This window comes from Mercurialis annua, linkage group LG4 (assembly GCF_937616625.2).
Source record: "Mercurialis annua linkage group LG4, ddMerAnnu1.2, whole genome shotgun sequence".
NCBI lineage: Eukaryota > Viridiplantae > Streptophyta > Magnoliopsida > Malpighiales > Euphorbiaceae > Mercurialis > Mercurialis annua.
In genome coordinates this window covers 14,711,071-14,726,473 of record NC_065573.1, presented here as the reverse complement: position 1 = coordinate 14,726,473, position 15,403 = coordinate 14,711,071, and the positions used below count along the sequence as shown (strand labels likewise).

Below are 15,403 nucleotides of genomic sequence, written 5' to 3'. Positions count from 1 at the left end.
GCAGTATTTTACTATCTCCTTTTATGCTTATTCCATGATGTGTATATATCATGTATATACATACTGTATATATCAACAATACATTGTAGATACATCATAGATATACTATTCATAAATTATAGATACATCGTAGATACAACACTGATACATTTTTTTAGCTCAAATCATTCAAGTATAATAATTTGAAGAGCTCATTGTAACGAAATCACAACCTCGACTAATCCAAATTTCTAGGTTCTAGGAGACCTGTAACAGATTCATCTAATAATAAAAATTAAGTACAATTGTCTAATTAGTGAAATTGATTTATTAATTAACCAAATAGAATCATAAAAACTGAAATTGAGTTGTAAATATGTTCTGATATAGTTTTGATACATAAAAAATACATCAATGATACATATTTAAATATTTTTAAAATGTTGGCCTTTGCTTATGCGTAATTGACGCATGTGTCAGACGCGCGTGTCTGACGCGTTTTGACACGTTTGTTTTTTTGATCTTTTGTGTTATTTGAGTAAGACATGCGTCTCTTATTTAGAGACGCTATTCTAACGTGTTTTGACAGCTATTTGACACGTTGGTTTTTGACTTTTTGTGTTATTTGAGTAAGACGCATGCTTTTTATTTATTGGTTATGTAAAAAATAAAAAATTTCTCCTTATTTTATCATGAATGTACGTATTTTTGTAAATTCTTAGGAATATTTTTGATCTTTTTTCAAATAAAAATAAAGACTTCAGATTTGTAACCAAATTGGATAGAAATTTTTGATTTGTTTTGATGTAATAGTTGGAGTGGATATGGAATTTTGATAAATTTTAGTTGGTCAGTTTTTGTTATAAGGTAAATAGGTGTGAGTTGTGAGTGAGTGCTATAGAGCTGGCCTTTTAAAATATTTCCAAATACGAGAGCCAAACATTTGGTGACTTTGCCAACAATTAAAAACCAAAACTATTTTATCAGAAATAAGAGAATAAAACATCAGATCGGAAAAGAAAATCTGGAGAAGAAATGGCGAAAAAAGCAGTGTTGATAGGAATCAATTACCCAAAAACGAAGGCAGAATTGAAAGGCTGCATAAACGATGTGAAGAAGATGTACACGTGTCTGGTGGATCGATACGGTTTCTCCGAGGATGACATCACTGTTCTGATCGACCTGGATGATTCCTACACTCAGCCCACTGGCAAAAACATCCGCAAGGCTTTGAATGATCTGGTCCGATCCGCCGAGGCCGGTGACTTCCTCTTCGTCCATTACAGCGGACACGGGACGAGACTCCCTGCTGAAACTGGCGAGGATGATGATACTGGCTTCGATGAATGCATTGTCCCATCTGATATGAATCTCATCACTGGTAATTTCCTTTTGATTCACTTCATTGTATTGATGGATCCAAATTTATATGATTTGTTTTAGTTTTGTTCTAATTGATTCAGTACTTCTAACTAATTTTGACTTTTGGGGTGGCCTTTGTATTTTGTTTTTTTGATAATTCGGGTCGCTTATACCATTTGAACTATAGCTCGTTGGTCAGGCAAGATTATGTTTAATATATTTGTTGATTTGTTGTAAGAACAATTATGTTGTAGTTTGTGGGAAACTGAAATGGAGTTCCAACATCTGATCAAATAATTAGAATTTAGAATCAGATTGGTCATTGACTTTCGATTTTTACTTGTGTTATAATCTGATCCACATAATCTTTCTGATTCATGCATTCTCTATCCTTGCGATATGGAAACGAGGTTATATAGAGGAGATATTGCAGGTTAGTTGGAACTTACACAAAAAAAAAAGAGAGCGAAAAGTGACTCAGGAATCTTTTGAGTTACGATGGCCTCCTGTTTTGGTAGCTCCCTTGATAGTAACGTCTATGAAGTGAATTTCTTGAGTGACCTAATACTTTCTAGTATTCCGAATGGTTTTTCTGTATGTTTTTGACGATTGGGCGGTGCTTTGTTCTAATTATTAGTTGGTGTGGATGTGAACAGATGATGACTTCAGGGATTATGTGGATCAGATCCCACATGGCTGCCGCATGACAATTGTGTCTGACTCGTGCCATAGCGGTGGCCTCATTGATGAGGCTAAAGAGCAAATAGGGGAGAGCACAAAGTCTGATGAGCAAGAAACAGACTCTGGATTTGGATTCAAAAGTTTCTTGCACCAGACTGTTCAGGGTGCATTTAAATCTCGTGGAATCCACCTGCCATCGGAATTAAGCCGCCATCTCCACAGGGATGAAGAAGATACTGATGAAAAGGTAGTTGAAGGTGGCGATGAATATGGCTATGTGAAGAATAAATCTCTTCCCCTTTCCACCCTCATAGAAATCCTAAAACAAAAAACGGGCAAAGATGACATTGATGTGGGAAAGCTGCGGCCAACCCTGTTCGATGTGTTTGGAGAAGATTCGAGCCCTAAAGTGAAGAAGTTTATGAAGGTTCTTCTGAATAAACTCCAACACGGAGACGGAGAAAGTGGTGGTGGAGGGGGGGGATTCCTTGGGATGGTCGGGAGTCTTGCTCAGGAGTTTCTCAAAACCAAGCTGGAGGAGAATGATGAGAGTTATGCAAAGCCAGCCATGGATACAGAAGTAGGAAGTAAGCAAGAGGTTTATGCTGGAACAAGCAAGCGGTCACTACCCGATGGAGGGATTCTAATAAGTGGCTGCCAAACCGACCAGACTTCTGCTGATGCCAGTCCTTCTGGAAATGCCAGTGAAGCTTATGGAGCTCTTAGCAATGCAATTCAGACTATAATTGCCCAGTCAGATGGTGGAATCACCAATCAGGAGCTGGTCTCCACAGCTAGGAAAATGCTGAAGAAACAGGGTTTCACTCAGCGACCTGGACTCTATTGCAGTGACCATCATGTTGATGCTCCTTTTGTGTGCTGATCTCTACAGTTTGTGTGATTCCTTGCGTTGATGAGATGTGAGCTATGCTTGTCAGACAATAATACCTTGAACATATCAGGTGTGATTTTGTTTTTTTAAAGCTTTATATAAATGTTTGTTTTCTGAATTTGATAAAAAAGAAATTCTGAATCACTAAAGCTTAATCTTAAAAAAGATTTAGGTTTATATTTGATTTAACCTATAACTTCTGTGAATGCAAGTCATGCTTCAGTCTACAGTGTGGTCTAGTCAAGTCGAAACATCCTCAAGTTTAATTAACGTCACTCGACTTAATTACCTGTGCAAAAATTAAAATTTAATATAGATGTAAGAAAATTATTGGAAATATGTATAAATTAATAAAGATAAAAAGAAAAGTAGATAAAAAGAACTCAGTTGACTTGGTAAGTCTATATTGAGTTGAGTATCTGAATTCTCCAACTCGGCAAATAGTTCAAGTAGCTCAAACTTATTATTGACTGGATCACTATCGAATTGATTTCGAATATTGTTTTAGTAAGTTTCAAATAACTCGCAAGTTGTCTCTACTCGGTTACACCTCTATCTCAATCTTACAACCAGCAATTGCGATCTAATAGTTAGTATCTTCATATGATAATGTTAGGGTGATGCTCACTCCAAACGTATTTAGCAGCTTTATTTATATAGGAGAAGAAGAAGGGAGTGTTGGCAGCACTCGGCTGATATTTAAAATAGCCAAAGGGGGCTGATTATTAGACGGGAAGTCGAATGTGATAGTAGTAGTTGGTCGGCTATAAAGTCCGTATACTTTAGCTTTTATTCTATTCAGTCGTAACAAATATTTTCTAAATAATCTCTTAACTATTTATTTTATACACGTGATTTTTTACTCTAAATTTCTAACTACTACTCCTTTGTATTTCTTTTTATGTGACTTTCATTTCATATAGATAGAGGGTGAACAATAATAGGTCAAAATCGATTAACCAAATCAGAGCAAACTGAATAATCGAACCGAATTAAAATTTGATTATCCGGTTTAATATTCGGTCATAACAATTTAAAAAGATCGGTCTTGGTTATAGAAAAAACTTAGGGAAGTTATGAACTGGAGCCTCTCTATGAATTGGCTTTCGGTCCATTTTGAAGGCGACGCCATTCTGGTACCGCAATCCATTAATTCTGGAAGTTGCTTAAATGCAGCTAGTTGGGGTACTTGTAAAGATATATGGCACCTTAAGTCGGCCTTCTCTTCCTTCAAACTTAGCCACATAAACAGATTGTACAACTCAGAAGCTCATAATTTAGCTCAGTTAGCTAAAGCTCGATTTCTGAGCTTCTGTAACCCTTTTGGCTCTTTGTAACCGAATTTCTCTATCTATGCAACTATCGTTGGAAAAAAAAATGTGTTATGCCGTGGCGCTTCCTTTGCTTTTTTTTTCTCTTTTTTTTTTGCTTTTCAATCTTCTCTTCATCTTTTCTTTTAAATTTTCTCAACATCTCTTTTTTTAAATTTTCTCATTTTGTATTATTTCATGTGATTTTCAATAATCCGCTGCCTGCTGCTTCCTTACCGCTTTCGCCTTCTGTTGTTGCTGACTGCTGCTAATTTTAGTTATTTCTGCTACTATAATGTGTTAAACCATTATTGTTTACTTATATTTGATTTGTTAACCATTTTCCATATGTGTTATTAAAGTTGATGTTCTTCTGGTTCTTATTTTATTTTTTTATCTCAAAAGATATATTAATAATTCAAATCCTAAACTAGTGCATTATTTAGCAATCAGGACAGTGGGCTAACTATTCTCGATAACGTAACATAGAACAGACAAATTGCGCTGTCTGCTTCGCAGATCTCCTAACAAAAATAAAATGTAAATAATTATTCTTTCGCTAATAACAAACAATCATCAATTAACTCATTACGATCATCCTAGTTTGGATCTTTAAGCTTGCTAACAACCTCCAAACAATCCGCTTCAATAATGACATTTGAATTACATTTTGCCAACATAAGGCTTCTCGGATTACGTACAATGATTTTTGCATTATGAGGCGAGATTAAACCCGACAAATTTCTAACCCAAGCTCACAGAAACTTTCAACTTGCATCTCGCACTACACAAGCAGTACCAACACCCGAACTATGCGAGAAAACAGTTGCATCCATGTTAACTTTAATCCAACCTGTTGCAGGACCTTTCCACCTAGCCGTATCTTCATCATGTTCAACTTACAAATCTGGTATACTTGAACATTTCCATGAACATATATGTTGACCTCCAATATTAACCTACTCTTGAACTGAAGAGCTCATTTAATGCCAAACCAATGATCTTATACCAAATGTTCCGACAAATAGAAGCAACCAAGCAAGACTCCTCCAAAGTTTGAATCCTCAACCAACCACTAAACCGTTCTTGCATATTTGAAGCCAAACCATTCATCACATTTAAACCCATTTCCTTCTAGCAACCTCTCGCAAAATCACAATCCCTAAAAATATGAAATACTGACTCGATCCTGCAATTACAAACTTGACATATCAAATAAATATGCACACATTTATTTGCTAAAGCATCAACATTAGGTAAGAAACCTGAACATGCTCTTAAAAGAAAGCTTTTTACCTTAAGAGGGACATTTAATTTCCAGATATTTCCCCATTCAAAGTTTGACCTCTGAGAAACCTCCCTTGTCAAAGCCCAATAAGTACTCTTCACCGAAAATAATCCTCTGCTCCAAACTCCATGTCCAGCTATCATCAGTTTATCTTATGGTTTGATTGGTCATAACATGAACTTTTGTGAGAAGAAGAATGCAGAAGAAGAGGCGCGATTGAGTTTGTGGGAAAGAATAGATATGGTCTGTTCATGAGATGCTCTCCTCTGCCGAGGGCTCGTGACATGCCTATAGTGAAAGCTCAAAAATTGGCAGCCCAGAATGCAGACAAAGGAAACTTTACTGAGTCAATCGCAAGACAAATCCCAGATGTGAATGTCAACTACCCGGATCTCAATAACCAGCTGGCAAACTATCCCAACAGAACTTTGGATTTGCAGATTCCTTTATAAACACAAAGTTCACACAAACTCTGCCTGAATACACATTTCAACAAGACCAAATGGTGACCAACTTCTTTCAATCCAGTTTTGCAGAACTGAGCAACACTATAGCCCACAATAATGAGAACTTTTCGATTCAACGGCCCTTAGTGCCAAGAAACAACTCTACCCCATCTCATGTGGCAAGTAAGAGAGGCTACCTGAACTCTCTTGCGAGCAGGTTCCCAATGGGGATTCTGAACCAGCTTAGCCCTCATCTTCAAAAGATATATGTTGGATTGGCCAGAAGCAATAATCAATCCCCGGAACATCAGGTAGAAATTCTAAATGATTTTTATTATGGTGCAGCGGCTGGAGACTAATAGCCACAAATAGTATCTGACAAAGATATGGAGGATATAAGAGGAATAGAGACTAACCCTGAGGGATATGGACTCCCTACATTTGTGAAGGACTTTCAATCTGAGAAACAGATCACATGCACAAACTAGAAAGCCAAAACGATCGTGACATGCTGAAATTTGGCATCTCCATCGCTTCCTATCTTCAAGACTTTGCCGCAACAATTCTTTGTCGATTTCTTCACTTTCCTAGGCCAAATGTGCTCCAAAACGCTCCAATGTCCTGAAAAGCTCAAGCACACAATAAGGCGTATAAACACCTTAAAATGCAAGACAAATTACATTAAAAACGCATGAATCCACTCGAGTAAATAGGAGTATTTTACTCCTATCATTATGTTAAATTACGTGTTATGATTAATTAAATTTATCATAATTAACAAATTATAATGACAATTTAATTCACTATTTTATGATAAATTACTTGTTATGATAATATTTTTTATCATGTTATAATCTTTTGTCACTAAATATTCGGTGTATGAAATGAAAAATTTATAGTAATTGTGATAAATTTTTTATTTGTCAATTCATAATCATTTTGTCACTAATAACCGGATATATAATGAAAAATTTATATTAATTGTGATAATTTTTTTGTCAATATATAATATTTTTGTCACTAATAACTCAGTGTATGTAATGACAAATTTATATTAATTGTGATAAATTAGCTTCGTCAAGTTATTACATTCTTGTCACTAGAACTCGATGTATATTATGATAAATTTATACGAATTATGACACGATTTGATTACTTGTGATATAAATATTCGTCATAATACATATAAATATGACAAAAAAAACTTATCACAATAGTAAATTTATGGTGATAAATAATTTATTTTGTCAAAATATACTTAATATGACGAGCTTGCCTTGATCAACACAATTTGTCATAAAATTTGTCACAATAACGTTGTTGTGACAAAATTTGTCACAATAACGTTGTTGTGACAAAATTTGTCACAATAACGTTGTTGTGACAAATTTGTTTATCACAATAAGCCAAATTTCTTGTAGTGAAATATTATTAGCGTTAGACTTATACTTTATTTTAAATTTATTTTCTTAACTTTTTCTTAGTTCCGCTAATGACCGCTCTTACAAATAATAATTTCCAATATAAATTATTATTTCGCAACTATAATAATAGACTCATTCTGGTCTTATTCCATACTATTTTATCTTATTCCGACCTCCTTGGCACTAATTATTGTTAAATAGGACACGTGATACCTTAAAATTTATGGGGTATTACATTTTCAGGTCGATAGCGGTATAACTGGACCAACTGGATCTTATTTGATGCATTTTGGCGTTTTGGGGAAACATCGAGTTCAGTGGAGTAAAGTGCACCAAGAAGGAATAAGTTTCATATTTTGGGGGAAAGAAGTTTGGTCATTGCCCGAACAGTCCAGTTGGGACGAATGGTCCTAACCCTTTGATGAATCCAGAGAGCTCTAAAGCTCTCCATGCCGTTCGGTCCACTTTAGATTGTACGTCCGAAGTGGACTGTGCTGGTCCGATTTGGTGCAACTCTAAGGCTTGGTTTGGTTGATGTATTTTTCTAGTGTGGTTTGCTTTAGGTTTATTTTATTCTTAATCAACATCAAACACTATTTAGACCATTTTAGGGTTGGCTTATTCTTAAGTGTTTAATGAAATGAGGTTTGAGTTTAGAGAAAAGAATACAAAATATAGAGTAGTTTGGATTACAAGTCGATTCTATGTCCAATATTCAATCGAAAATTGAGATTTTGTAATTCACTAAAATGAGTATTTAAGCTTATATTAAAGTACTTACAATAGAGCTTTTCTAGAGGTAAACTCAAACTCATAAGGTAGATGATTTTTCAAAATTAATCACTAACCTAAAATAGTGTTCAATCTATTAATGATTACAGACAAAGAGAAGCAATCAATATAAATTGATGCGCAATAAATTAGAAATAGAAGAAATTGATTGCTTATACTTGAGAGCTGTTGTAGAGTACCTAACCACATAAATGTGGTGGTTGAGAAGTATTTATAAATCCAAATAATTTCCTTTAACAGGTTGAAATTGTTTTTTTCTATCAAAAACTTCTGAAAATTGAATTTTTACTAGAAGACTTTGAATGAATCCACGAGTGTTTTAATGTGTTCTTATGAAGTAATAAATAATATTATAAGGTTTAAATTGATTATAAAAGTCAAAATTAGGAATCAAAAAGTCTTGGTCCAATTAAATCTCAATCTTTCTAGTTTTTGCATGGTGTAGTTTATTTTTTATTTTTTCGGCAATTTTTACTTATGTGGTTGTCAGAATTTTCCTACTTTTCTCACATATTCAGTGCCACATCATCAGTCATGATGCCACGTCAAATACATATATTGAAAGGAGCAACTTATTACTATCATACAAAATACAATTATGTATCTTTTATAACACCAGTAATAAAAAAATATTTACTTAGATGCTGAATATTTTAAATTTTGAAATAACAATTTAAATAGCAAAAAGTTGATATTAACATTAAGATCCGACTCCTCTCAAAATGAAAAAAAAAACATTAAGATCGGACAATAGCAAGGATTAAATATAGGGAAAAGGGTCATTTATGCCCCTAAGGATTGGAGTTAGGATCAAGTAAACCCTCAACGTCTGAAAAGGTTCAAATATGCCCTCAACGTCTTGCAAAATGAACAAACAGGCCCTCCAATTTCGACAACCAGGCCCCCAACGTCTCATTTATAAGTCAAAATGGGGGCCTGGTTGTTCAATTTTTAAGACGTTAGGGGCATATATGAACCTTTACGAACGTTGAGGGCTTGCTTGATCTTAGAGTCAAATCTTAAGGGCATAAATGACCCTTTTCCCTTAAATATATTACTGATTACTCATTAGAGAGGCTAGCAGTAGTAATGGGCGGTTGAGTGGCCCACAGTGGCTTTATAGGATGGCTGAGATTTTTGTTAGTTTGTGAGCAGACAAAAGCAGAGAAGCTTCTCATCCTCCTCTCTTGGATTAGAATCTCCAAAAGCCAAACCCACCTAATCACAACTATTCCTTATCATACACAAATTACCAATTCCACCCCTTCTTCTTTTTACATCAGACACAATCTAGCTAGAGATATGCCTGTGGCATGCACTGTAATAACTCTCCAATTTGAAGTTACCCTCACCAAACAGTGGCCTATATCATGGTCATCTGTTTTATGAGATTCCAAATATTTGTCTTTTCTTGTCTTTGATCTGCAATTCAATGGCTCCTTTGAGTCTCCCTCCTGGATTTAGGTTCCATCCCACCGATGAAGAGCTCGTTGCGTATTACCTCCATCGTAAAATCAATGGCAGACCCATTGAACTTGAAATCATCCCTGAAGTTGATCTCTACAAATGTGAGCCTTGGGACTTACCAGGTACGTACGTACTCTATTATCATTTTCATTTACTGTGTTATTACCAAATATTTTCAACTGTAATAAAAGAACATGAAATGATTCATTTGTAATAATGATTAAAAGTAAATTTAGATAACAACCAACGAGATATATCGCAAATAGTACATAAGCGTTGGATATCATTTTTTTTATGCCCTGGGTTCGATTCCTCCTGCAAGCGCTCTCCTTAGCGAATTTTTTAGAAAAAAAGTGTGGGGTAACTGATATGAGTGTGATTTGTTGTAACAGAGAAATCATTTTTACCAAGTAAGGATTCAGAGTGGTATTTTTACAGTCCAAGGGACAAGAAATACCCGAATGGATCAAGAACTAATAGGGCAACCAGAGGTGGATACTGGAAAGCTACAGGGAAGGATCGAACAGTGCAGTCCGAAAAACGCGCAATGGGGATGAAGAAGACATTGGTATACTACAGAGGTCGAGCTCCTCATGGTATCAGAACCAACTGGGTCATGCATGAGTATCGTTTACTTGATTCTTTGTGTGCCACTGCTTCATCAAGTTTCAAGGTAAATAATATTCATCATTAAGCTTTCTTCTCTTTAATATTCCCATTCGAGCATGTTAGCTAGGTTTTATTTAATTCAGTAACCCTAGGCGCGTTAAAATAATATTTTTTTTATGAATAAAAATTATATTAAGAGTCACAACAAATGGCAAAACCGCTATTTAAAACTTTCGCACAAGAAGTGGCACGCTAAAGACTTAAACAATATGCATTGGGCAACGGTTACCGAACTATATACTTATAAAAAAGCGGTTTCCGATATTTTATTTATAATATTTTGATAATCCAATTAATTATTTTAAAGGCAACATGATCCGCTCATTTCATATCGGTTTCTGTTTACGTGACACCCATCTTGTTGCCCACGATGGCACAAGGTAACATCTTTTAAGCGGGTGACTTCCCCACCTAAGTCATAGTTGATATAAAATAAGCTGGTAATCTCCCGTTTTTAAAAATATTAGTTAATCGAATTATCAAAATATTACAAAAAAAGTTCTGATAATTTTTTTATTAAAATTGTATAATTTAGTATATCGCCCAAAATTTTATCACAACCCTAGGCTATGGAATTTTTGCTTTCCAGATTATAATATTGGGCATCTTGATATATATGTGGTAGTCCCATAAGAAACTGGAAAATAGGGTTTGTAAAAGCTAGCAATTGGTCCTCCATGAGTTGAGAAAAGTTGATGGAACTATCATAATTTATCCAAGGTGCATAACCCTAGAAATAATCAGAAAAGAGTTATATGAATATGTCCTTTTTTTTATGAATAAGAATATATTAAAAGCCACAAGAAGTGACAAAACCGCTACTCAAAACTTTCGCACAAGAAGTGGCACACTTAAAGTGTGACACTAAAGGCTTAGGAAATGAGCAACGTAACAAAACACAAAATCAACTGTTCGGGAATAAAATACAGTAAGGATTTCTAAAGAAATCCAAACCGGAGTAACAAAAACTCCTATTGCAAATTTTGTAAAAAAAAAAAGCCTTAAAGAGAGAATAAAAGCATCAAGGATTATCCTTCTTTATGGTAAGATAAATTAGTTATTTTTAGATGTGATGATCCTTTTAATTTCTTACTATATATATACTAACTTCTCTTTAATAAAGAAGAGCTTATGATATGATGAAAGACTCTTTGTTTCAACACTTTATCTCTACTTACTTACTTGTATCTTTAATACCTCTAGTCTTTAATTCTTTCTGAGTTTGCTTTTATAAATCTTTGTATTTTTACTCTTCCATAAAATTTAATGATTTTTCACAATCTACAGGATTCTTATGCACTTTGTAGAGTTTTCAAGAAAACAATTCAAATTCCCAAAACAAAACAAGAAAAACTTGATGAAGAATTAGATACAAGCTGTGGGATTAGAACATCTTCCCAAAATAATGAGTGCATTAAAATTGGATGTGATACATCTTCCTCAGATGTCACACAAGCAACAACAAATGACACTCCACTACCCCATAATCCTCCTTTTGCCTCAGATGAAGCAAATAGCGCAGTTGATATCTACTCTTTTGGTCATGACTTCCCAAATTTAATTCAGGTATGTACAAATATTATCTCTTTTCTACTAAAAGTATTTGGCTTTTCACACTACTATGAGAAGAAATTCTTATATAAACCCAGTTCGGCACGTAACATTATGAACCATTCAGTTCTCGTATTACACATGATTAATATGATAGATATGAGAACCAATCAACGAATATCACATTAATTTTAGATAAAATATTATAAATTAATGTAAATTTATTAATTGGATATTTCAATTATTATTGTCATGTATTACATATCGTCGTACATGTGGAATTGGGTTAATGTATGTATTTATCCTATATTAATAACCATAAATTTTACTTACAAACAGGGAAGATTCATGAAATAATGAATCTTTTTCCCTCTACAAGCTATCTTTTATATATGTTGAGATGTGATATCTTCTTTACCAGCAATGTTATTACTTTAGCAAAAAAGCGTCATGGTCACACCTCATAAGTTTGAAAACATGAAACAAAAATAGAGAATCATGCTAGTTTGTTCACACCACATGAACAACTAAATCACAACGTTACTTTGAGTTGGAAATGGGCCATTCAACAAATAAAATACTTTGAGTTGGCTTTTGATCTTAAAGTCACAAAACTACCAACCTTACCTCTCCATCTTTTTCTAAACCTCTCCTTCAACCCAAATTACCTTTTCTTCTACAACTTCTTTTGACGGGTTAAATATTTTTTAGGTCACCGAATATTTACCAAATTATAAAAAATTATAAAATAGTTATCAAACTATAATATTTTTACAAAATAGTTACTGGATTATAGAAAATTATAAGATAGTTACCGAACTACCTTTTCTTCTGCAACTTCTTTTGACCGACTCAGAAATCATTTGAAGTCCAATTATCTTTCTTCCACATTTTCTTCACTGGGTCTCAGTTTCACATTTTTCAAAGACACTTTTTTTTTTTCAATAGTTAATATTAGTGTATTTTTAAATAATTATTACATCACCACCGAAAATTACGTTGATATTAATATATTATGATATGCTAATTCTATACAACTAAGTGTTCTTGCTTGGGAGGAGTAGAATGAAAAATTGGACTTCCTAATAAATCTTATAATTTTTTTATTTAAGACATTTTACCTATTTTATATATTTTCTTGACGGAACGTTGAAGATAAGACTAAATTATTAAAACCAAACTAAATTATTTGGCGAGATAGGGTTATTTTGATTTTAAAAGGATGGGTTTTACTTTTTTGAAGATATTATATTAATTTTTATACTAATTTAAACTTTTAAAAATCAGTCTAAAAAATTAATTTATAGTTTATTAATTATTAGCTATAATTAAGGAATAAAAGATATATTTAAATAATGAATGATGTTAATTAATTAGAAACAAATAAAAAAATTAATTGTTTTGAATTATAATACTGTTATCTAATACTTAAATATTATGGAGCAAATAATATATAATTTTTTTTTGATAATTTGGGGAGGGGGAGTGCTTGTGCATGGGAGAAAACGAACCCACGACCTAGCAGTTTACTGCTTAGCGTTTATATCATTTGAGCTATAGCTCATTGATAATAATAATAATAATAATAATAATAATAATAATAATAATTATTATTATTATTATGAGAGAAAATGATAATTTTGACATGTGAGTCCTAGTATATTTTCAGTTTTTAGGGTTTAACTCAATGTATATATGACGCAGGACATGGAGGTTGAAGCCTACACAAGCATGTATTATCAACTCCCTTATCCGCCATTAGAAGTAGAAGATTTTCCAGAGATAAATATAGCAGACACAATGACTAATAAGTTGAGGAGTTGCATGAATGGAACATTGGAAGACATTTTTTCTTTATCTTCTTCTCACCAAAATTCCACTTCCTTTTCCACGCAAGAAGACTGACAAAAATAACACATAAAAATTAACTTAAATTCATTTGCCATAAAGGTAATTTGTTCGTTTCAATAACCAAATTTAATAGATATGATATTAATTACCACACACGAGATGCTATTTACAGAATTATGGCGTAGCTATAAAAATGACGGCAAAGTAATTTTTGTTTTTTTACATTTAATCTAGCTCTATTCGTTTATTTATGGAGATTGAGTTTGTATACTGTTCGCAGGAAAAACTTCCAAACTCAAATCTTTGAATTTGATAATGGAAACTGTTTCGGTTTGATGCTTTAATCGAAAACTCGAATTTCAATCAGGTCACACAAAAAAACAATAGTAACCAATTAAACTAAAATTACTAGTATAGCTCCGGAGGTTCAGAAACCTAAGCGGGATTGATTTCCAACTACTCCTAAGTTAAGGGTTTAATCCGGAGATTAAGATAGAAAAGCCTGATCTTTGATTTGTGTTTTTTTAGATGAAATTGTATAGACCTTATTAATTTGATAAAATCACTATTTATAGGGACAAATCCCCTAATAATAGGAAAAGGAAGCGAATTAAAACTAAAACACTTAATTAAACCCTAACCTGATAAGACTAAAAGTCTAACTCAGCTAAAAATAAAAAGGCAATAATAAAAATAGCTAATATGGGCCCGATCCCATTACAGCCCATTATGTTCTCTTCCTTGGCAGCCCATCACTCGATAGCTATGTTTTTGGGCCGATGTCAACAATGCCCCCAACAAGCCTATATTGTTTAAATTGTAGGCTTGTTCTTAAAAAAGGCCCATTTCTAAATATGCATTCCCTTTTGTAATCCTTCAACACCCATATGGTTAACTATAAAAGGAAACTTTCCAATTTTTCTCTTCTTAAACCCTAAATCTGAGAGAAATAAATTTCTCTTCAAATCGCCCCAAACCGTGCTTGCAAACCAAACTCCCGCCGATCACTTCTCTGCTGCCGATCCAAAGCGCCACCGATACCGTCGCCGATCGCTCCATCTTCCACTGAAACAAGTTGTTCTTCATTGGTCCCGCCGATCTTCTCACCATCGCCGAGACGAGCCATCCTGCCGATCACTCACGCCTGCCGATCTTCTCACTCACGTCTGCCGAGACGAGCCATCAGCCGATCACGCCAATCTTCTCTCTCACGTCTGTCGAGACGTGTCACGACCCAAAATATTGAGCCGCAACCGGCGCTAGGGAACGGGAGTGGTAGCTCCGGAACCCGTAGCAAGCCTTAAATCACTATTAATTTTTCGCAAATAATAAACAAATAACATAAAGCAACAGAAGCAAGTATACATAACATGTATACACAAACATTTACACTAACTGTTCTGTTATCCTCGCGGGCTCTAGTTACCGTACCTCGTACGAACTGGCCTCGCGGTACTATATACATCAGTTAGTGTATCCAACATATCACTGGCACCTAGTGCCGTGCACAACATATAAAACACGTAGCCTACAAAAATATATAAACTGGACAGCAAGTAATATGTACACTCAATGTGTACTGTTGTCTAGGCTACGACTCTGTCAACGTGGGACCACTACTGCAGCATTCACATAAGTCAGATACTACACATACACAGCTGACTTCTGGACTTCAAAATTGGCCTCTAGCT

At 34.2% G+C, this 15,403-nt stretch overlaps 2 protein-coding genes and 1 long non-coding RNA gene across 3 annotated transcripts; 2 read left to right on the top strand and 1 right to left on the bottom strand.

Annotated features, from left to right (window-relative positions):
* The first annotated feature begins 883 nt into the window (after positions 1-883).
* On the top strand, positions 884-3,103 carry LOC126677961 (metacaspase-4-like). Its single transcript, XM_050372783.2, has 2 exons — positions 884-1,360; positions 1,998-3,103. Exons 1-2 carry the CDS (start codon positions 1,015-1,017, stop codon positions 2,903-2,905), a joined length of 1,254 nt encoding a protein of 417 aa, XP_050228740.1. The 5' UTR covers positions 884-1,014; the 3' UTR covers positions 2,906-3,103.
* Positions 3,104-4,842: 1,739 nt separating this feature from the next.
* LOC126676543 (uncharacterized) lies at positions 4,843-6,724 on the bottom strand. Its single transcript, XR_007640331.2, has 2 exons — positions 5,521-6,724; positions 4,843-5,413 (listed from the first exon to the last, which is right to left on the bottom strand). It is a non-coding gene; the product is annotated as an uncharacterized LOC126676543 (long non-coding RNA).
* Positions 6,725-9,324: 2,600 nt separating this feature from the next.
* Positions 9,325-13,865, top strand: LOC126676828 (NAC domain-containing protein 54-like). Its single transcript, XM_050371121.1, has 4 exons — positions 9,325-9,763; positions 10,034-10,314; positions 11,598-11,876; positions 13,566-13,865. The coding sequence occupies exons 1-4, from the start codon at positions 9,607-9,609 to the stop codon at positions 13,764-13,766; spliced, it is 918 nt and encodes a 305-aa protein (XP_050227078.1). The 5' UTR covers positions 9,325-9,606; the 3' UTR covers positions 13,767-13,865.
* Positions 13,866-15,403: the final 1,538 nt, after the last annotated feature.

What these genes read in the sequence shown, in the direction of transcription:
- LOC126677961 (XM_050372783.2), top strand. Translation starts at nt 1,015, where the DNA reads ATGGCGAAAAAAGCAGTGTTGATAGGAATCAATTACCCAAAAACGAAG. An exon ending in TGATATGAATCTCATCACTG is followed by an intron (nt 1,361 to 1,997) that starts GTAATTTCCTTT and finishes GGATGTGAACAG; the next exon opens with ATGATGACTTCAGGGATTAT.
- LOC126676828 (XM_050371121.1), top strand. Translation starts at nt 9,607, where the DNA reads ATGGCTCCTTTGAGTCTCCCTCCTGGATTTAGGTTCCATCCCACCGAT. An exon ending in TGAGCCTTGGGACTTACCAG is followed by an intron (nt 9,764 to 10,033) that starts GTACGTACGTAC and finishes TTGTTGTAACAG; the next exon opens with AGAAATCATTTTTACCAAGT. An exon ending in CTGCTTCATCAAGTTTCAAG is followed by an intron (nt 10,315 to 11,597) that starts GTAAATAATATT and finishes CACAATCTACAG; the next exon opens with GATTCTTATGCACTTTGTAG.